Source organism: Thunnus maccoyii, chromosome 14, assembly GCF_910596095.1.
Source record: "Thunnus maccoyii chromosome 14, fThuMac1.1, whole genome shotgun sequence".
NCBI classification, from domain to species: domain Eukaryota; kingdom Metazoa; phylum Chordata; class Actinopteri; order Scombriformes; family Scombridae; genus Thunnus; species Thunnus maccoyii.
The window spans coordinates 12,004,228-12,026,462 of NC_056546.1; the positions used below are offsets into that span (position 1 = coordinate 12,004,228).

At 40.8% G+C, this 22,235-nt stretch overlaps 2 protein-coding genes across 10 annotated transcripts in view; both read left to right on the forward strand.

The window, feature by feature from the left end:
- LOC121911630 (ryanodine receptor 2-like) overlaps positions 1-15,472 on the forward strand; it is a 189,332-nt gene extending 173,860 nt beyond the window's left edge. For 4 of the 7 annotated variants that reach the window (XM_042433296.1, XM_042433290.1, XM_042433297.1 and 1 more), the window contains one exon: positions 10,687-10,787. Coding sequence is in view for 3 of the 7 variants with exons in the window: in XM_042433300.1 (XP_042289234.1) it covers positions 11,246-13,204 (1,959 nt within the window). In the remaining 4 variants the exon portion in view is untranslated. Of the gene's footprint in view, positions 1-10,686; positions 10,789-11,226 lie in introns of those variants that run through there. The other 3 variants (XM_042433301.1, XM_042433299.1, XM_042433300.1) reach the window with 2 other exon arrangements.
- Positions 15,473-16,760: 1,288 nt separating this feature from the next.
- Positions 16,761-22,235, forward strand: part of LOC121911868 (formin-2) — a 41,433-nt gene continuing 35,958 nt past the window's right edge. For 2 of the 3 annotated variants that reach the window (XM_042433771.1, XM_042433772.1), the window contains exons 1-2: positions 16,761-17,263; positions 18,329-20,597. In XM_042433771.1, coding sequence (XP_042289705.1) covers positions 18,374-20,597 — 2,224 coding nt within the window. In that variant the 5' untranslated portion in view covers positions 16,761-17,263; positions 18,329-18,373. The remainder of the gene's footprint in view (positions 17,264-18,328; positions 20,598-22,235) is intronic. The other variant, XM_042433770.1, reaches the window with a different exon arrangement.

Here is a 22,235-nt window from a genome sequence, read left to right on the forward strand (position 1 = left end):
TTGGTTATGTTTAGACAAAAAAATTATTTAATTAGGATTGGGGAAACATTGTTTATTGGGTTAAAATTACTACTTCGTTAAACCTGCAATAACATTTTTTTGCCACTTGGGGGATAATTCTCATCACTACAAGTGACGCCTTTGACATTACACATTGTCATTTGTTACATTGCTTTTATGAAAAATATGAATTATGGCTGCTTTAAGGTTAGGGAACAATCGTGGCACATAGTTAAAAGAAACCAACATTGACTGTTAGTAGGAAATAGGAAGTGAACGGAGGTGTGAAGTTGGGTGTTTCTTCTGCGAATTTTCTGGCTCCAACAATGTGACACTTCCTTCGCCTTTGAGAGTTATTATTCCTGTGGCCACTAGAGGCCTTTTTGGGGCATATGCTGAAACAACTGATAGTGTTGTTTTTCTTTAGAGGACAGTCTGTTTTAAAGATTTTATACTAAACGTGTCTGCCTTGTCAACATTTTTAATCGGTTGCCCCTCTTAGCAGCTGAAGCATGATTCAGGTATTTATGCTTGGGCAACTAAAAAGTATTTGGTTAAGCTTGGGAAAGATTGTGGTCTTTGTTAAATATCGAAAAACTCACTACAGACCTGAGGCATGAGACAGAACATGAACCCCGGTCTACTGGGTCGAGGTTAAGCGCCTCTTGCAATCATCCATCCACCCCGACCTTCTCCTTGTGACTTTGCTGCGCTGTGAGAATGTTAAATTGCTTCCTGCATTGAACCTAAATGTTCCAGTGAATGTAAATCACAATTGCAAATTATATACATATGGACATTGGAGACAAGTTTGCAAAAATATACTGCTGTCCAGATTTAGAGGAACTTAGGCCCTGTTCACACCTGGCATTAACATGCGTTATGGGTGAGCGGATCACAAGTGGACAGCTCTAAGTACTGAGTCTGGGTGTGTGAGATGTTTATGAATACACTGGACGGAGAGGAGGGACAGCCAGCTGCTGAGTGCTGGGAGTTCTGGCGGAAAGAGCCGCGAGCATAGCCTGAGCTTCAGGACGAATAACACCCAGGGTTTGTCTGTGTGTCTGTTAGCATGTTCAGCTGTGCTCAGTTTGTCTCTGTGGCTACTGGCTAGGCAGGCTAGGGAGTTTATATCGGTTTATATGTAGCAAGGTCATTATGCAAAAACCTTTGTCAGGTCATGTGTAAAAAAGTTTTTAGAAGGGCTTGGGAAAATGGCATTTTGACACTAAAACATACGAACTTCAACCAAAATTTGAATTTTCGGATTTTAATACATATGGAGCACTACTGGGAAGCTACAGAATGATATAAAAACCTAAAAATAAATAAATAAATAATGGACCCGCCCTTTAGAATAAGAAGAAAAAGAAGTTTTCAAAAACCTTCCTCTTGTTGTTTTGCACTTTAATATGACGGTGTTGGTGCACGAATGAGTATGTACTTCCGCTTGTGCAGAGGACGTCAGTTAAGTAGGGAGGTAGTACTGCTAAAAGAATATGCGGCCCAGACCACCTCCGAATGAGGTCTAAGCAATTGCATCTCAGTGTGTCCTCAGTGCGTCTTGGGTGCGTTCACACCTGTACTTACAGCTGTCCGCTTGTGATCAGATCACCCAAGACTCATTTTAATGCTTGATGTGAAGAGGGGTAAAATGTAACTTTAACGATAAAAAGGAAAGGGATAAAACCGATAAAAGAAGGGTGTCCTACATAGCATACATTTTGCAGCTTGTAAACAGTCGCACTATCCCTCTACCTCCTCTTGATACAACAGAGAAATCTTTCCAAGTAACGACTTTTGGCCTGATTCCATGCACAGCCATCCTTGGCACCCAGCATAACCTCTCACACTGATTATTATTTCACTTCCTCACATTGTTATTTTATCAGACTAAACTCCCGTCAAACTGCTGTCTGTTTATGGCTCGTGGTCCCAGTGTAAGCAGGACTCAGACACTCTGCTGCAGTAATCTGGATTGCAGCAAAAAAAAAGACACCTCAATAAAAGCAGATCTCCTGGCTGCCCATGGTCATAAAGGAGAATAAACAAGGTTAGGGCAGAATAATTATGCTGAGCTGCTTCCTGGTATTAAGGGACTGAAGGGACTTCTTCCATTGCACAGACACAAGTCCTGTTTTTCTGTCTCTCCAGGCTAAGAAGTTTAAACTGGTTACATTTTTTACATTTTCTTCCCCAAGAGCAAGATTTACACTTGATGACTAATAATATATGAATATATAGTAATATATATAATAATGTATTTCTGCTAATATTCATACTGTACTGCACAGTATGAGCCTACAAGTTTGGCTTTTTGCCGGCAGGTTCCTTTTTGTTTTTGCTAAATAGATGTTAATGTACATCTATCTTGACTACAATATCAAGTGTGAAAATGTAGTGTTAAATAAATGAAAATATTATGTATTTCACAACATTTATTTCTCTGGGGTGGCATGGAAACTAAAGTGTGAACAATAAATAACAAGATTCAAAAGCGTTTTTTCAAACAAAAACTTTATTCATTCTGGCACTTGGCCTCAGTTTTGCTTTTTTTGTTACAGTCTTTTTTTGGACAGGCTAGCAGCATGGTTCAAAGGATGGCAATGTCTATGGTCCAGACTGAAATATCTGACATCCATGGATTGGATAGATTGCCATGAAATTTTGTACAGACACTTATGTTCACCATAGTTTTAAGCTGGCTGACTGTGATGATTCTGACTTCTCATCTAGCACCACCATGAGGTTGACATTTGTGGTTTGAGTGAAATGTCCCAACAACTATTGGATGGATTGCTTTGAAATTTGGTACACAACATCCTCTCAGGATGAATTAACCCTTAACTTTTCATCTAGCGCCATCATCAGGTCCGAATTTCCATCAGCCTCAGCTGTACTTTGTGTTTAATGCTAAATAGCAAATATTAGCATGCTGACACAATAAACTAAGATGGTGAACATGGTGAACATTATACTTGCTAAGCATCAGCATGTTAGCATTGTCACCGTGAGCATGTTAGCATGCTGATATTTACATTTAGCTCAAAGCACTGCTTTTGGTGTAAAGTACAGAATGTCTCTGTCTATTTGTCAGATTTATTACAAAAATTCAAACTTCATAATGAATATATATTAGCCAAAGAAACATAACAAATCATTTTCTTAACTGTTAAATAAATGCTGCAGTAACATACATTCTTGTAATATAATTATCTAATTATTATGTTCAGACACATTTATCAACAATTTGATAAAGAATTCCTCACAAAAACCACACTATGGAAAATAATGCTCACATGTGGTATCATGCACACTGGCCACAAAAGAGATTTCAGTGACTTGGTGACATGCTGAAAGACCATGTTATATAAACTCTCTTCTTTTCCTTTATTTCATATAGGGATGTCATGATTTGTCTACTAATCCAGTCTAGCACATTCACACTAAATATCTTCCACCAAGGAGAGGGCCTGGTCATCCAGTGCAATAAACCCTCAACTATTTTTCTGACTTTTCAATTTACCTTATCTCTTGAGCACATCCTCTAATGTTTGCTATGCGGATGCAGAGAACCTCTTAAGTACTGTTTGTGATAAGGGATGAATTGCTGGCTGCTTTAGAGAGGCACATTTCTTGTCAGTTGGACTTACAGTGTAAGAGATGGGGCCTTTCAGATGCATCCCATACATTACAGAGACATGTGTGTCTAGTTTAAGTTTAATTAGCATAGTAAGTTTAGTAAGTATTAGTAAGTTTAACTTGTCCTTTTCTAGCCCTTTGCTCCTGGGAAAAGGCAAACAATAATTTCAAAGTGTCTGACTCTTTCTTGGTATATAATGCAAATACTTGGATTACATGGACTGTATTTATGCCAAAACCCACGTTTGAATGTGTATGCTTTAGAGACAGCTGTAGGGATCAACATATCTGAAATACAGGCACGATGTTAGCAGATGGAAATGTTCTCCAGACTAAATGCCATGTTTGGGGTACAAATATTTTTGCTCCCTCCACATATGATGCGTGTAATCAAGGTGACAGTGTGATGCTTAACTGGATTCTGTTATTTAACTCAAAAGAAGTTGGGGTTTAGTTTTTTGTTTACCCAGAGACTCTTGTCACAGATGTTGCCAAAAAAACAAGAAAAACAGAAACAGAAAGAGGCTTTTGGCCAAGCCATGGCTTTTATTTGCTCCAGGATTTGAACAAATTTTGTTGGTCACTCTTTATTTAAATCTGCATTAATTGTTGGGAGCAACTCAACAAGCTGTAAACACAACATTGTCATATTTTCGCCTTTCTGGATAGAGTTGTTATGGCGAACATGTAAGCAGACAGTTGATTTTTTTCACGTCCAGTGGATATGGAGCAACATTAGCATTCATTCAGCTCCAAAGAGCTAAAGGGCAAATGTAGCGTTGGGTGATAATTCTCTATGGGTTCATCATTTCAAGCAACACCTGTCACATTACACATAGCGATTTGACCCATTGTTCATATTAAAATATTGAATAGTGCAGCTTTAAATGGTCAATTCGTGTCTCTAAAGAGCCACTTAGTTTTATATAGTGAGAAGGATTCTGTGGATATTCGATGTCAGGGTGAATTTTAAATGTAGAGGTGAATAACACCCATACTAGTATCACCAGGAATTGTAATATTTATGAAAAATCCTCAAGAAAAATAGAGGAAAAGGGCCATGTAAAAATATGTCATGGCAACAAATAAGTAACTAAACACATAAAAATATTAAGCAGCTTTACATCATACATACATCATGTCAATAAATTAAGATAATAAAACTATACTCAACATACAAGTACAAACACACTGGATTCATCAGAAACTATAACTTGCATACAGGATAGCTGTTTTACACTTTCAATGACGGGTCACAATGTTACTCTCTTCATCGAAAATCCTGTCAAAGGTTGAAATGATGGCAGAGATGCACAAATTGAATGTACTCAAAGAAAGTAGCTTTTAAAAGAGCCTGAAAAGCTTTAAGAACTATCTCTTCCTCTGGGCACGTACAGTCGCAGCAGCTGGCTTTACCTCCCCCTCCACAGCTTCTGCTCTAACTACTTTTGAAGTCGTCTGATGGCGAGGTGTCGCCCCCCCCCCATCAGACACCGCCCACATTTTAATGACATCAGCCTCGCTTCCGTTGAGGCACTGTGTCTTGAAGCTTGGCTCCGCCAGTGATGACATGTCTAGAGAGAGAGTCATCTTTTGCTGTGTCATATTTCTCAATGAGATTGTCCATGATGGTGGACATCTTTTGTCAACTGTGTCATCAACTGCAGGATTCAAAACTGTTTTTCGGAGGAGCTACTGTAAAGGCTTCTCATTACAACACACTTACTTAAGATTTGCCTGACATAAAATCAGTAAACTTAAAGAATTAACTCCGAGCATCGCTCATGAATTCCAGCATGTGCATCTCTTGCCAAGGAGACACTAAATACTTGTTCTTGTCAGCAGTGAGTACCTGACAGATGGCCTTACACTGTTTCACAACCCTTGCCACCATCTTCTGGCAGCAGCCTCATCATCACCAGCTTGTGATAGATTGAGCTCATCCTGTGCAACCGCAAAGTCTCTTTTTCTTTGATGAGGACAAGGCCAGCACCACATACTACCTCCTCACCACCCCTAACTGATGAAAATGTCAGAAAGAAAGGAAATGGACGGCTTTAATTTAAAATTATATTAATATTTTATATACAGTATCTGTAATTTATATCTCTTACTCCTATGTATTTATATCTATATACAATTATATAATAAAACAGGAAAAAAAATTATCCATCACTGTAATTGTAAACAGTGTTATCAACCATCCTGTGTAGGTTTATCAGTTCTGTTATCACCGTCTGTATTATGTTTTGAAATAAGGAAATTATTTGTTAAATTAGAATTATGTACATAGTTCTTCTATTACTGTGTATCATACTGAGTTGGAGCAATCTCTTCCTTTGTGAGGATCTGGAAAAAATGTGATGTTTAGATACATTTATGAGTTTACCAAATGTATTGCCACAATGGCTCTGATGTTTGTAGATGTCAGAGGTGGTGGGGAAAAGAGTAACAGACTGCATTTGCTCCTCCTCTATCTTCCTGTGCTTTGTTTGCAGCTGGGGGATAGCAGTCTATGAAAAAAGCTCTCAAATAGGGAGCTCATACAGGGGTTAAGAACTTTATTTCGCTTTTGAAGTGCTCATTCCCAACTGAGCTGAATTAATGTACAGCATGTCTTTGCAGAGGTGATCAAAGCTCTGGGGTCGTCCTTTGGGCTATCAAAATACCTTTACATCTAGCTCTTCCCTAAACACTGTCTGTATGTGCATCTTTGTGTGTCTGAATTAAGGTAGAAGTTAAACAAATGCTTCCCAAGTTATCAGCTGTTGTTGCATCACCTCCTTAAACTCATTTAGTGGTGGTCAATATAAAATTGTATGGATTTTGATATATAGAACTATTAATATATTATATAGGTTACCCTGAAGGTTTGAACTCCCTTTAATCCACGAGGCAGACCATACAGTGCCTATATTGATCCAGAGACAAGTGCACCTTACCTTAAGTCTATTTTTAGTAAATGCCACTGCAGTTGTGGCTTACGTCATGTATAGGTGTAGTATTTGCAAATGTAAGATAAAACTCCTGGGACAGAGTTGGTCCACTCCAGGTTTCTCTTACCAGCGAGGCTGCTTCGCTCAGTAGAAGGAAATCGATAACTCCACAGCAGTCAGTGTTGTAGCACTACTTGCCAGATCACATTTCACCCTGAAACAAGCACCCTCATCACCTTTTATCACTCAGGATGACTTGGATTAGACACGGTATATCTTTTAGTGTTATCCATTGTTGTGAAACAACACATCGTCTAGCTTTGAGGGATAGCAAAGGCTTGACTGAGATGATTGGTTGGTGGTTTTATGAACAACACATCTTCATGAGATTCAGTTGAAAGCATTGCAGGCGCTCCCAAGCAGCCTGCTGGTTAGGATGCGTGCCGCATAACTGTGGTTCGATTCTAGCAGTGAACTTTCGTCATATGTCATTCCCTGTCTTTCTCTCCCCTTGTTTCCTGTCATCTCTCAACTGTCGCTGTCCAATAAAGGCATGAAATGCCCCCCAAAATATATATATTAAAAAAAACATTGAAGGCATTGTGGCTTCCAGTACATTGTCGTAAATGACTTCATTCATGCATGTTATGGCTTCTCTCTGAGTGATTACTATTTAAAGTCTTGACAGTCTGTCGTCTTGTCACAGTTTGCATATTGTGTGACAAAGCAGCACTGTCCAGCCAATGATGGTAAAAACAAACACACTGCTTGCATCTGCTGGGTTTACTAAATATTCTGTATATGCATTCAGTCTGTAGGTTTTCTCTTGGAATTGCCAATGCCTGACAACTCCAGTTTTGTTAGTCCAATCTAACTATCCAATTTTTGATTCGCTTTTCAACGGCTGTATAGCCAGATTGTTTTTTGTTTCAAGGTGGTGGTCAAGTCTAGTCATACCTTGTTTGGCAGTAGCCTCTGTTATGTTCAAGCTGCTTATGCCTGAGTTGTTTTTACCATAATACCTTATTATACTAAACAGCTAAAACCTTTGTCTGAATCCAGATGTCCCCCTGCAGTCCCAGCACAAAGTGCACATTACACAATTCACTATATGAGCACAGGGAGACCAAAATTAATTAATTAATTTTTTAATTTTTTAGACAAGACTGCAAGAAACACAAAAAAGTTGACAATATCCTATATTTTCTTTCATTATGCAGACACTGTCTTGATTAAACCTCTTTGACTGTTCTGTAAATCAAGAAAAAATGGAGATATGTTTTGGCACTCAAGGGGTTGCCAAAGTGATCAAGATTCAAATGTTAGCAGCTTTAACCTTTATTAAAAAGCACTTGTCAACATGACTCATCTTTGCTGGACATCATCTGCCTGTATCACTGCGCTGCTAAATTAGTTGCTGAAAATAGAAACCTGAAACGGCCATGTATTAGTCACCCAATCATTTAGATGGATCCTTGGACCCTGGCAATTTGGATTGCACTGTCCAACCATACTGGGACAAATGCCTCAAAATGTCAGCGCACACGTTGTGTTGCATCACAGTAAATGAGTATCGATCTCTCTGTGCACCTGAAACTATCACACCTACGTGCCTGGGAGTTAAACTTAGGATATAGGGCTTAACGTGGGCTCGGAGAGACAGTGAGAACCTCTAATAGCTTCACTGCAATACCAGCAGCAGGTTGTCTAGCCAGCCCACCAATATTGGAAAAGGATGCTGTCATCTGCCGCAAGCAGTTTCTAACTGAACAAGTTCTGTCAGTTCAATTTTAGGGGAAAATGATTCAGAAATCTCTCTCTCCCTCTGTTGTGCAGCCAATATTGTGCATGAAAATAGAGCATGATTAAATATTAATAATTTGTCATTTTTAAAGTGCTCAATACTGTAATCCTTTCAACTGAGGGACATCTTAACCCACCTGAGCCCATAATGAATTATCCATGTGACTTTCAAGAAATGGACAGAAGCAAGCACAATACAGGAAGTACTGTCTGAAGTAAATTTGTCTTTTTCTAATTGGATCCAATATTTTCTCCCGTGCCTTTGACTCTATTCTCCAGACAGGACACTCAGCACTTCACTGTGCTTCTATTTGCATCCTCTGTATTTACAGCAAGTCAAGGTAGCAGACTGATTGACTGATTTTCCTACCGTTCAAGCCCTTATCTTCACACAGACACATTTTGCCCCAGTAAGCCAATTAATAGATATTTAACACTCATTAGTAACACCTTGCTTTCTCAAATGCTCAATAAAATTTGCTTTTTGAAAAGTTAAAAGTAGACCTTGTTTTCTTTAGAGGCTTTTAAGTTTGCTGTCGATTGTAAATGTTGGAATTCTTTACATTTGTTCTCGCAGGCATTTTTGTTTTATGCTCAGCTAGGAGTTGTTTTCATCTGGTTTTGTTTTTCACTCAATGTACTTTGATACAATTCCAGGTTTTATGTTTTTTAATATGTGTGCAGGCTTGCATGTACTGTGTGTTTCTGTGTAGATACGATGTTCACAAATAATGTATGTGACGGTGCATGCTCATCTTACATAAACAGTGAAATGTAAGAGGATTTTGTACACTATGTGTGTGTGTATGGATGCAGTCATGTGTCGCCAGTGTGGGGATAGCAGGGAGCCTCCTGATAATAGTAGTAGCAGTGTGCGCTCAGTGTCACAAACGGCTGTGAGTTGCTGTTGGCTACTGGGGTTCTTTAATAGCTCTGTGGGAGGTCTGAGATTCTGTCAAGGCACAGGCGCAGCACTCAGCTTCAAACACCTTCCCCTGTGAGATGAAATAGTGTGTGTGTGTGTGCGACTGTGACTTTGTATGACTGCTACGGTTTGTGTATCTGTGCTTGTGCGCACATTGATTTTTCAACACATGTATTTGTCAGGGTATTTGTGTAAATGGTGTGTGTGCAGAAGTATGGGTGAGTTAGAGGAGGGATTAGATTTTTCTTACTTATCTTCACTGGCAACGAGTCGTTGTTTGTTCTCTTCACACAGGCAGCCTCAAGTTAGTGTCAAGCTCAACATGTACCATTGTTGTAAATGTCAGCAGAAGAACACCAGATTCACAGCTTTCACAATAAAAAAGGAAGCACTTTGTTATGTGCTGCACTTTGTCCAATTACTCTTTCCAAATAAAATGCAAAATTATATATATATATATATTTTTTTTTTTTTACGTTTTTCATTAAGCATAGCTTTTTTGTTTATATCACACAAACACATAAACATACACACAACTGAATGCAAAACACCATGGTAATTATACATGGATTGCACAGCAAACATTGAATTGGGTAGGACATGCTGCTTTACGAAATGCCAGTTCCCCATCTTATCCAATCATCATTATCAAGGAACAGCTTTGACAAAAACAGCAGGATCGTCTGTTTATTGTTTTTGTTTCCATTGCAAAGTGATCCCCAATCAAACAACAAACAGCACTTCATACTCTCCAGGATCATGCTGATATTAGCTCTTGCAGTGCTATTTTCTCTCTGTTTCACCATTAGGTTTTGTCTCTGCATAGCTTTCACTGCCTGAAATCTGTCTTCAACTTGCTTTTTCTTAGAGGGCTCCTGGAACACCAGATCAAATCTGGTAACAAATTAACTAACACGGAGACTTTGCATCATCAAACTGACACCAAAAACCTCTGTATTCAGGCAGGAAGACAGACCAAGGTCTTAGAGTTCTCCCTCATACATTGATCTCTACTTTGTCCTCAATTCCTCCTGCTCTCTGCAAGCTCATACTTACAGCAAGGTGATCCACAGCCAGAAGAAAAGGATGATGTTCATGTTATAGCCTAGCTGAGCCAGCAACATCATCAGGGACTTTGTTCAGTCTTTGACATGCTGTATAGTTGTGCAGTTTCATTGCTGATGTCTGTCATGTTCATATTTTAGAAAACTGAATCAACAGAATGTCAACAGGATTACTAAAAAATATATCACTAGATTTCCTTTTTATGTGTTTGACTGACAGACTGACTGACAGACAGACACTAGAGCTGACACCAGAGATACATTTTGAATAAGATCAACAGCATGCTAACTCTTCTTGCCACACCTGATTTGACAGGAGAAAGCAGCCCCTCTCCAAGACTTAATGCTGTGCAAAGTGCAAACCAAACAGTCATCTCTACAGACTGTGCAACCATTAGGGAAAATACATTACCTGCATGTAAGTGAAATGTCTTTGCAATCAACACCTGCCTCCTATGACATCCAGCAAATTGCAATCTTTCTCTCTGACTGAAAGTTTTGGCTGTCTAGCCTTGTTGATTCAGATGTCAAGGTGTAATTCAATATATGGGTTGCAATGCATTTACAGTGTGCATGCAGATCGTCTACAAATTAAGTTACATGTGAATATTTAAAAGGAAAGAGAAACAAAGATCTTTCTTCAACTGCCTTTTTAGACAGGCTTGTTAAAGCAGGTTTCTAGCCTCACCTACTGGATATAAATAGGAATGTCAACTTTTCATGTGTTCATTCCTTCTATCACTCTGTCCTTTCTCCCTTTCTACCTCTACCTACCTCATTTTGTTCCAAATCCTTCCCTCTCTCCCTCCCCTCTTACCTCTTTTTTCTGTTTTTTCTACTCTGTCTCTCTTCTTAGAATATGCCAGGACATAACAATGACCTCCAACAGCACAGACCCTGGTCTCTTCCTGACTGCCAACACCTCGCCACCAGCGGCAGGAGCCTACCCACAATCCAATGCTCTCCACCAAGGAGGAACTGGAGGAGGCCCTTGGTTGGTTTTTCATGTGAATACCCTGGGTGACAATTCCTCTTCCACCAGCAAACTCTTAAATCTCACCTCTGAATCACAAAATGGAAACCAAACTGCAGCCTTTGACTCCTTGGGTGGCCACCCTGTGTGGCAGGTTGTCCTCATTGTCTTGCTGACAGGCATGCTGTCACTGGTCACCATCATCGGCAACATCTTGGTAGTGGTATCCTTCAAGGTTAATCGCCAGCTAAAAACAGTCAATAACTACTTTCTGCTGAGCTTGGCTGTGGCTGACCTCATCATAGGGGTCATCTCCATGAACCTCTACACAGCTTATCTTGTGATGGGCCACTGGGCCATGGGCAACTGGGCCTGCGACCTGTGGCTGGCTATAGACTATGTGGCCAGCAATGCATCAGTTATGAACCTACTGGTCATCAGTTTTGACCGCTACTTTTCAGTAACCAGGCCTCTGACTTACCGAGCCAAACGGACCACAAAGCGGGCTGGGATCATGATTGGCTTAGCCTGGTTTGTTTCTCTTGTTCTGTGGGCCCCAGCCATCCTTCTATGGCAATATTTTGAGGGTCAAAGGACAGTACCCCCAGATCAATGCTACATCCAGTTCCTCTCAGAGCCCACTATAACCTTCTGCACAGCCATGGCAGCTTTCTACCTGCCTGTGACGATAATGAGCGTTCTCTACTGGCGGATTTACAAGGAGACCGAAAACCGTTCAAAAGAGTTAGCTGGATTGCAGGGTTCAGGGTCTCGTGGTGGGGTAGGAGGAAGAAGTGGGAATGGTGGCAGTGAGAGAGCCCGTTTTGTGCATCAGACAGGAAGTTCCAGAAGTTGCAGCAGCTACGAGCTGACCAGTTTGTCTCAGAGAAAGAGCACATGTCGGGAGCTGGTTGGCCGCTTCCACTGCTGGCCTGGGGTTCGTTCTTGGAGACCTGGTAGCACCCGGCAAGGAGAGGGAGACCCAGACCAGAGCAGTAGTGACAGCTGGAACAATAATGATGCTGCAGTCTCATTGGACCACTCTGGGTCTTCGGAGGATGAAGACTGTGGAGGCGGAGAGATGATCTCCCAGAGTCATGCTATTTTCTCCATTGTTCTCAGCCTGCCTGGTATTAAGGCTGCTGTCAACTCCCAACTCACTTCATGTGAGGATCTGGATGCAGCCTCAGAAGAGGACCCCCTCAGAGGGGCGGAGTATAACCGAGACAGCCTCTCAACAGTCACCACCAACACCACTGCCGCCGCCACTCCTGACGGAGCAAACAATACAGAGAATAGCTACCACCAACGCTTCTGCTCACGCAAGAGTCAGACCATGCCTAACATCCAGGCTACGTCTAACACAGGCTCCCTGGATGGTCCCCCAACAACCACTAGCACTGCCACCAACACTACTACCACCAGCACAGCCACCAAATCCCCCACTGTCCCAATGTCCTTCAAGGAGGCAGCTCTAGCTAAGCGTTTTGCATCCCGAGCTCGGACTCAGATCACCAAGAGGAAACGCATGTCCTTAGTGAAGGAGAGGAAGGCAGCTCAAACTCTCAGCGCCATCCTCTTTGCTTTCATCATCACATGGACACCTTACAACATCATGGTGCTGATCAATGCCTTCTGTAAAGATTGCATCCCGGAGACCCTATGGGCACTGGGGTACTGGCTGTGCTACGTTAACAGCACAGTCAACCCCATGTGCTACGCCCTGTGCAACAAGACTTTCCGTACAACCTTTAAGATGATACTGCTGTGCCGCTGGGACAAGAAAAAAAGGAGAAGGCAGCAGTTCCAGCAAAGGCAGTCAGTGGTCTTCCACAGGAGGATTCCCAGGGAGTCCATGTAAAGGACAGGAAATTTGGATGGTTGATAATCGGAAATTGAAAGATTTCACATAGGACTAGGAAAAGGAAGAAGCATCCATATAGTTTTTTCTTTGGAGTTTCTTTGCTTGGAGATCCTAAATGTGTTTCTCTGCTAGTATGTCAAACACAGCAACCCTTCGTGGTGGTTTTGAGGTTTATGTCAGTGCATCCATTTAGCAAAGCTGTGTGTATGCATGAAGGGTTGTATGAGGTGAGGTCCAGAGATGAAAGCTTTCCCTCTGTCCTTGAAGAACTCTCTACCATTTCACACAAGTGTAGCTGAGAGAAAACAAACTTGAGTGGAAAATAGTAGAAAAGGGCTTTAAAATGCATTGCAGGAGAATTATTGAAGTGCAATTGACACAAGGGTCATTCTTGGGTCAGATATCTTTGTCACAGGGTTGGGGATTCACATTTCTTTCATATCTCTCTGTGGGTAGCTAGATCTGTAACGTGCAGAGTGGTTTTGCATTTCAAACAAAACTATGTATCTGTAATACGTCACTGAAAGCCAAGACAAACTATTTTGTGTTCACAGGCTTCTGCATTGTACTGATTTGACTGGCCATGCTCTTGACTGGCATGTGTTTTTATCAGAACATCTGTATATTGCCTTTCTACATGGATATAGCTTTCCTGTGTCTGATGAAATATAAAGAGTTCTTAAATTGTGTCCTTACTACAGTCAACAGAGATCTGTTATTTTTGTGATATTCATCTTTGGTTTTCTAAATATTCCTGAGATTTTGAGCCAGTCTGAAAATGATTCTTCTAATGAACTGAGTTGTGAATATTCTGTGTGGCACCACAGTAAGTGAACTGCTGTTGTGTTCAATGTGATTGTTGTGGTTTTTATGGTGGAGACAATAAGTACATTGGTTGTGTTTTATGTACTTGCGGTTTTCTGTCAAGAGTAATGATTATACAATGATGATATTCTGTTTGTGTACATTTGGATATTTCTGACTTGATACACAATGATTGATTGCACACACAAAGATGCCCATTTATAAAGATGTGTTTTTGATTGTACACTATCTTTTAAATTTCTACAGAACTACATATCTATGAAACTCTTTGTAAGATGCCATCCATCTTTGATTTAGTAGAGCAATGGCAGCCTCTAGTGGCCTGGGAAAGACTTGTTGTCCAGGCTTTATCACTGTCAGTCAAGCCTCCACAGTGCAGTATCAAAGTCCCATTCTGCCAATATGAAGGCCAGACAAAAATTCACAATTGTGCAGCAATTATTCATACATCTACAAGTCTGTTTTGTTTCATGAATTGGCTTATTAATTTTTAGTTTTTAAAAATCTATTCGGCATGTAAAAAAAGAATGGCTACAATCATTGAAGGTAGAATATTTTTTGTTTCATTTGTTTCATATGATTTATGGGTGATTGATTTCTTCTTCAGTCTTATTTCTGAGACTTACAGCAATTGATTTGTGAATAGAATAGACCCTTTTCACGGCAGACATTTTGACTTGTCAAAGCAGGAAAAGCACAGGTGGAATTAATAACATTAATGATGGCTCCATTTAGGTGAGCCGGTTTCAGGACTCTGGTATTGTGTATGCTCACTCACTGACATGGCTTACTGGGACAATTAATGGAATAGAGCCATCATTAATGTTAATTTTTACACCTGTGCTTTTCCTGCTTTAAACGGTTAAAGTATCTGCTGTGGAAAGGGTCTATTGATAGCTGTCTTGCTCTACATCAGGTGCAGAGAGTGAGTGAACACCACATACCAACAAAAGTCAATATAAAGATGCCAACTAAGGCAAAAATATGTTTTTATTTGTAATGCACATTATGTTATTCTTTTCATAAGTAGATGGTTTATACAGTGTTGCAGCACCCAAATCGTTCAATATGAATATTGTGGAAAAGGCATTGAAGGCAAAAAATAAACTGTATTATGACAACTGGCATACTAAAGAAAGAGTATAATGTTTGATTACAATGGACACAATAGTCATACATAATGGTACGACTTATGTGCTGTATACAAAAGAGATGTTAAAAATTATCCCATGCCTGTCATCAGTTGATATTTGGTCTGCTTTCAACACAATGACTCCAGTGTCATAACACATTCTTCATGAAAATATAAGATTTTTGTACCTAAAGATTAGGAATGTAAACTACCAAAATGGTGAACACAAACATTTTGTTACATTTCAAGTATGCCAATCATACTCATATTTTAAGTCAATAAACAAACAAAAAACGTTTTGACAGAAATTATCAGTTCTTTTGTGTTACAAGTCATGATTGTGTTATTTTAATTTATAATTTAATTTATTTTTATATAATCTTTATTTACCCGGGGTAGTTTCACTGAGCATGAATGCTTTTTATTCAGTATTGTCCTGCCTCATATATACACTATTACACACATTCACATCTGAAATCTGTCACATACTGCAGCCCACCAAAGCAGTGTGATCCCTTCTTCAAAGCCACTGACTGTCTCCACGGTTTATTATATTTTGCTAATTTGGTAAATTATCTGATGTTCGCATTTTTCCATCAGTTCTAAAAGGTTAGTACTGCTCTGAGTCCAGTTGATGTGGTTTATTTTTCACTGTCACATGCAACATGTGCAAAACTCAGTGACCACATATCTTCTAGTAAAAAGACAGATTATACGCAAGTTACTTTAATTTTATGATATGATGCCAACCTCCACACCTAACTGTACTATACTGTATATATTAAGATTTCTTTATTGTCATTTCTCAGCACTCACATACATTGAAACAGAATTTGTCCTCTGCATTTGATCCATCCTATACACTGGGGGGCGGTGGCCAGGGGACCAAATCCAGTTCTTTTTGTCAGTGTCGGTGGCAAAAAGAACTGGACAGGAGTGATAGCCCTAACATACATGTCTTTCATGTTGGGAGGAAACCGGAGCACCCGGCAGCAACCCAGGCAAACCCGGGGAGAACATGCAAACTCCACACAGAAAGGACCTGAGACGGCTGGGGTTTGAACCCAGGACTTTCTTGCTGTGAGGCAACAGTGCTTTGTAATGTTTAGCGTTATTATGGCCTCCGTTCTTTTTTGGAGACTTGCTTTGAGTTGTTTGCAGAAATTTGTTGCAATATTTTGAACCTCCGAATAATATGACCTCATTATCTTAGCAGGACACTGGGTTATTATACAGCTGTAGAATTCATTTCCTGCAACTCAAATGCTGCCTGGGTGTTTAGCATGATGTTAAAAATGAATTTATGTCCTCATTCAAAACCAAATCAACATAACGTGCTTCCAGGAATAGGCCTCAATTTTTATGTAGATTATTTCTTTCTCTGAGTTGTTGCCCTGTGACAACTACACATCCTGGCAGAACCATAATATCGAGTTGTACTTTTTATGTGTAAAATATTAAAATCTCAAATACTGTCTTTGTGATGATGATAGTTAAATTTTGAAGTTTCTTCATATTTTTTTAATTTAACATTCTACATATTAATGAAATACCTCCACTCTCATCAGAAACCAGTCGTTGTTTGAATTAGCAGTTAGAGTCACTGACATGTTTGGTAACAGCTTTTGTTGGGAGGACACAGCTGAAGCTCATTTCTTGATTGGAGGGATGGACTTAAAAGTGGCACCAGGATGCACCAAACCAAGAGTGGAGAATACTGATCAACTTGATATTATGGGTGTTGGTGGAGGAGGAGGAGGTGGCTTATGCCTAATTTTTCAGTTAAATATGATTCCAATGTTACAGTCTGACACTACAATATTAGCATAGAGTATCTGATTTGACCAGAAACTGAATAAACAAGAGTGGTCTTTGACTGTTGCACATTTCTGAATGTCCTCATGATGACATTTGATGAAGTTAGTCAGGGGAGTCTCAGACATTGCTAATGGGAGATGGCTGACGAAACCAGACATGTGATGAGAAAAATACCAACTTCATGTGACCCATGGCTAAGGAGCGGCTCGGTGAAGACAAACATCCATTTGTGTTGTTTTCTTCAGTCAGTTCTGAACCACCGAGGAGAGTCCACCAGTCAGGCAAGTACACTCATTTATGATACAAGTTTAAAGAGATCTAACTAAGTGGTTTTTCTTCTGTCTTTCTCAACATTTCATATATTGTTTAATTTGACCACAAATGTTTCAAATTTGACTCAATGTTGCAAAGTGATGACATAAAGTTGGTTTTAGAGCAGACCAAAACATGTCCTGAAATGCTCAAGAAGAAGGAACTTTAGTCAGTTGTTTGATTTTGGACAAAAACAAGCTTTAATTTGTATGTGTAATGAATGGACACGTTGGCAATTTCTTGTAAAAGTTTTTCTTAGGATTCTCATTTTGAGAGTGTGCGTGTCATTGATGTTTGTTATTGGTGTTTTTAGTTTTCAGCCATTTTATTTGTATTATTGCTTAAAGCAATAAGCTTAAAGCAATAATACAAAAAAATAAATAAAAATGTTGTATTATTGCTTAAAGCAATAATACAAAATAAATTTTAATTTTCTGTAAGAAACGGATAGCAGTCTTGGTAATGAGTGTTAGTTGGCTCTACTTTGCCTGCACCACACCCATAGGCATTATCAGTCCTCAGGCATTCCTTGGTGCAGGCGCACACACACACACACTAAATATCCGCTATTAGAGATGTTTGTAATTAAATGTTTTGCAATAAGTGTCATTTGGCTTCCTAAGTGGACCCAATATACGTCACCCAACAACAAAAGGCGGTTTTTATTTGTCAAGGCCAAAGTGAAACAAAGTTTCGATCTCAGACTAATTTGCTACAATTAAATTACTCTTTTCTATCATTACATGGGCAAGATGCACACATTCTAATCAATACTGGCAGTAAAATAGACTGAGATGAACAATTGGATGAATGATTTGTTTGAGAAACAAAACAAGAGAAACCACATTTGGAGATGACTTCACACAAAAATCCACACTGCAGGGCAACAAGAGAAATCAAACTTAAAACCTGCATTTTAGCTTTTACCTCATGAGTCCAATAAGAACAGAATGTCTGTCCTGCTTTTGTGAAGCTAAGCCAAAATATAAAGTGAATCAATGTGATTTGTACTTGTTCTTTTCCCTTTACTTCAGCCTGTCTAGATCATCTCCCCCCTGGATGACGCCACAGTGGTCAAGATGCATACTATTAAAACAGTGGAGACCCAAGTGCCCTTTCTGAAAGAGAGTTTCTTCACCACTACTTTCAAAGGCAGGAGGAAGAGTAGCGTTACCAACCTCCTTCGTAAACAACAGCACTCACACCCTAATCAGCAACACCATCAACAACAGTGTATTTTAGAGCATCAGCAGCAGCATCCAAAGCAATTTTTTTCCCCTTCAGTTGAAAACGGACAAGCGCAGCGCACTCCAGAGCATCAGCGCCTTGCTCGCTCAACCAGCAGCCCGTTATGCAAGGCAGATGAGCATACAGGAGCAGATGGGGATAGAAAGGAGGGGCAAACGGAGAGGAAGGATCAGAGAGTGAGAGAGGTTGTGCAGGGGAGGGGGGCAGAGCGAGGAGTGAGTGGTAGTGAGCCCGCGGCTGTCAGTGCCAGTCTCCTCCTCCTTTCATCATCAGCATCATCAGCACTGGGGAAGGCAGCATCATCCTCACAGCTGCCTTTATCTGTGGTGGGTAAACAGCAGGGATCAGGCAGCTCTGAAAGAACTCTGACCAACAGTGGACCAGTATCAGCCCAGGAGGAAGCCCATCATGCCCAGCCTCGATCCCATCAGCATGGCCTGTTAGCCAGGGGTGTCCGCCTGTTCAAGAACATGGGAAATCAGGAGGCAAAGCAGAAGAAAGGAGGAGGAGGAGGAGGAGGTGGTGAAGCAGGAAGGGATGTCTCCTGTGATGATGATGCTGATGAGAGGGAAGTGGATAAAAAATCTAAGAAGTCCAACAAGACCAGCAAAGGAGGGGAACATAAGAAGAAATCGAAGTCAGAATCGAAGGGTTCTGTGTTTTCTGGCATGAAGATCAGGAAGAGTTTATCCAAGTCCAAAGGGTTGTCTAAGGATGACACGTTGGAAGATGGAAGGTCAACACATTTTGGCAAGGCAGGGCTCAAGCCCGGCGCAGAAGCAAGCCTGTCTGCTGATGAGATGGGCATGCTATTAGATGCTGACGGGGATCTAGGCTGTTTGACCACAGACAGTCACCAATCCATTGCGGATGAGCTTGGCCGGAAGACGAGCTCTGGGTCGGATGCTGACCTCTACAGTTTTCACTCAGCAGCAGCTGAAAATGAAGATCTGCTCTCTGACATCCAGCAGGCCATAAGAGACCAATGTGTGGCCAGTGACAGGGTCTTAGAAATGGTGTCTGGCCATTTATCAGAACGGTTGATCTTTGAGGGGAGCAGAGCCCCTGAGAACGTAGCATCTCATCAGCTACTTAATTTGGGTAAGGAAATTTTCTCTGCCCCTGTTGATAGTGAATATGTAGCTCAAGAACTGAGCACAAAGTATAAGAATTTCGAGAACGAAAGCCGTGTCATACCCATATCAAGAAATTCATCTGGTCCTGGGTCCCCGAGTGAGAGTGGTCCACCATCTTCAGCCCCAGACACAGAGAGAAGCAGTGGCAGCCTTTTCCCAAAGACCAACAGTACGTATAGCTTCCCTGACACTACAGCCACCACCACCTCCTATGAGAGTGCTGAGGATGACCTGGACAGCCCGTTTCTGCACCCACAGCTTAGTCAAGGTAATCTGGCTGCACAGGGCAAAATTACGTGTGTGCCATGTGTCCGCTTGGACGCCACCGGGGCAGGTGCAGGGCCAATGGGAGCTCACAAGAGTGTGAGCAGCATGGACCTGTCTATGGAGAGGGAGGAGGTTGAGGAAACTAGGAGATGGGACTTCCTGTCCCTGAAAAGGAGGAAGAGCAGTCTGTCTATTAGCCAGCTAACATCAGACAGCCCGTCTGTTTCTCAGCCTAGACAAACATCCTCTACCTCCCCCTCTACTGTCAAACTCTACCCTCCAGTCCACCCCTCCTATGTTAAGACCACCACCAGGCAGCTCACCTCTCCAATTGGATCCCCCATTACCAGCCCCAATGTGCCAAGGAAAACGGATGCCATTGCTGCTTCAGTGGGATCAAGTGGGGCCCAGGGGTTTAGGAGACGCAAGCAGAGGTCCTGCTCCATTGCTGGGCCCCTCAGTGCGTCTGCAGACTGGTCCACAGAGCTGGATGAGCTGAGAGGAAGGCAGGAAAGGGGGGGCAAATTTCCAGAGCAGGAGACACCAGAGAAGGGTCACACAGAAGGGACTTACTGGACACTGGGCTCCAGGAGAGCACATTTAGGACGGCGGACCTCCAGTACTACAGCACCCTACCTGGATGTCTTCTCTGGTGAGTCACATATGAAACAGGTGACTAAACTGACTAAACAAATGAAGTTCAATCAGACATATAAAGTGCTATTAATAAAACAGACTCGATTTTTGGTGTAGACTCACACTTTGGGCAATGCATGATTATGGAAAATAACCCCATAATCTATTAGCAACCTAACTTCTCATCTTGGCCATCATTGCATTGATTCTTGATTGATTTGATGCCAATAGTAGTGGTTAGATGTTGGTATCAACTTTAAGATGGTATCAACTCTATGAACTACAGGTGCAGCTAATTTGGTTAATAAAGACTGGAGTGATTAGTAATGTTTAGGGAAGAGAGAGCACGAGGTATTTTTGGGCTCCTTGACTGCTAAACCAGAATGGAGTAGCCTCTTGAATTTTGAAGTGGATAATACAGGGATGAGGGAAAATATGAATGGAGTCAGGAGGTCTGTCTCAGAGGAAGTAATGAATGATGAGGCAGCAAAGAAAGGATTAGAGTAAAATGGTCTTTCTGACTGAAGACATCTGGCCGATTTACCTCACAGACCTACAATATGGGACAAACCTCTTTAAATACTGTAAGGAAAAGCGCATATTATACTTTTGTTTTGGCATTAATTTAAATACATTTAATAATACCTTAGTAAATTCCTTAAAGAGCTGGACACTCAAAGCCAACATTCCTGATAGAACCAACCAGTGCATTTGTTGGGAACTATTTTCAGTTGCGGATTTGGTTCACTAGTGACCATTTACAGCAGCAGGACAGTATATGTGAAATTGACTCAAAATAAACAGTGCCCATGTTCATATGAAGAAGCATGTGTGGCTCATGATGTTTTTCATTGTTTTTGACAACAATGGAGGTTGATGGCACAGAGGAATACACACAGTATCAGGCTTTATAGAAACAACACTTTTTAATAGGATGAATACGTAGATGGTTTTGGTCTTTTCATGGGATTTGTTGAAAGTAAAAAAAAAAAATTAAAAAATGGAACATCACCAGGCTTTAATGTAGTGGGCCATGTGGAAGTTGCACCTCTCAGTAACTGAATCATACTTTTACTTTGTTTTTAAAGTCATATTGACCCCTCTGTTCTTTCAGAGGCAGCCTTCTCCTGATCAAGCAGCATATCAGGGGAAAACAAGGAATCCAACCATTAAAATATTTTAGTTAGTTTATCATTAATTCCTATTGTTGCAGGGATTCCCCAATGGGCCAGATGTGACTTCTATTTGTTTGGCTCCAAGCTCCATCTCCATGTGAGATTAGGTTATTATGTAATGGTATTGTGAAATGTTTATGGTAATTGCACAGTGATTTAAATTCTAATGACTTACAAATTATCACATTATACAAATGATCACAGTGGGAATACTTAAGTTATAAATTAAAAGTACAATAGCTCATGAAAACCAAGATGAACAGTAGAGGTTCTCTATTGAGAGTGTGTTTTCAGAAAAAAGTGCCTCCTTCTACTGAAACAATGCCACTTTGTCCTCCTTTCTGTTGTGGTGCCTTTCAAGAGCTCAGCTGCTCTACACTGTCTGCCTGTGCTCATAAATCAGAGAACCGAATGACAACACTGTCACCCACCCACGGCGATGCAATTCTCTGATTCCACTGGCTTAGAAACAAAAACAC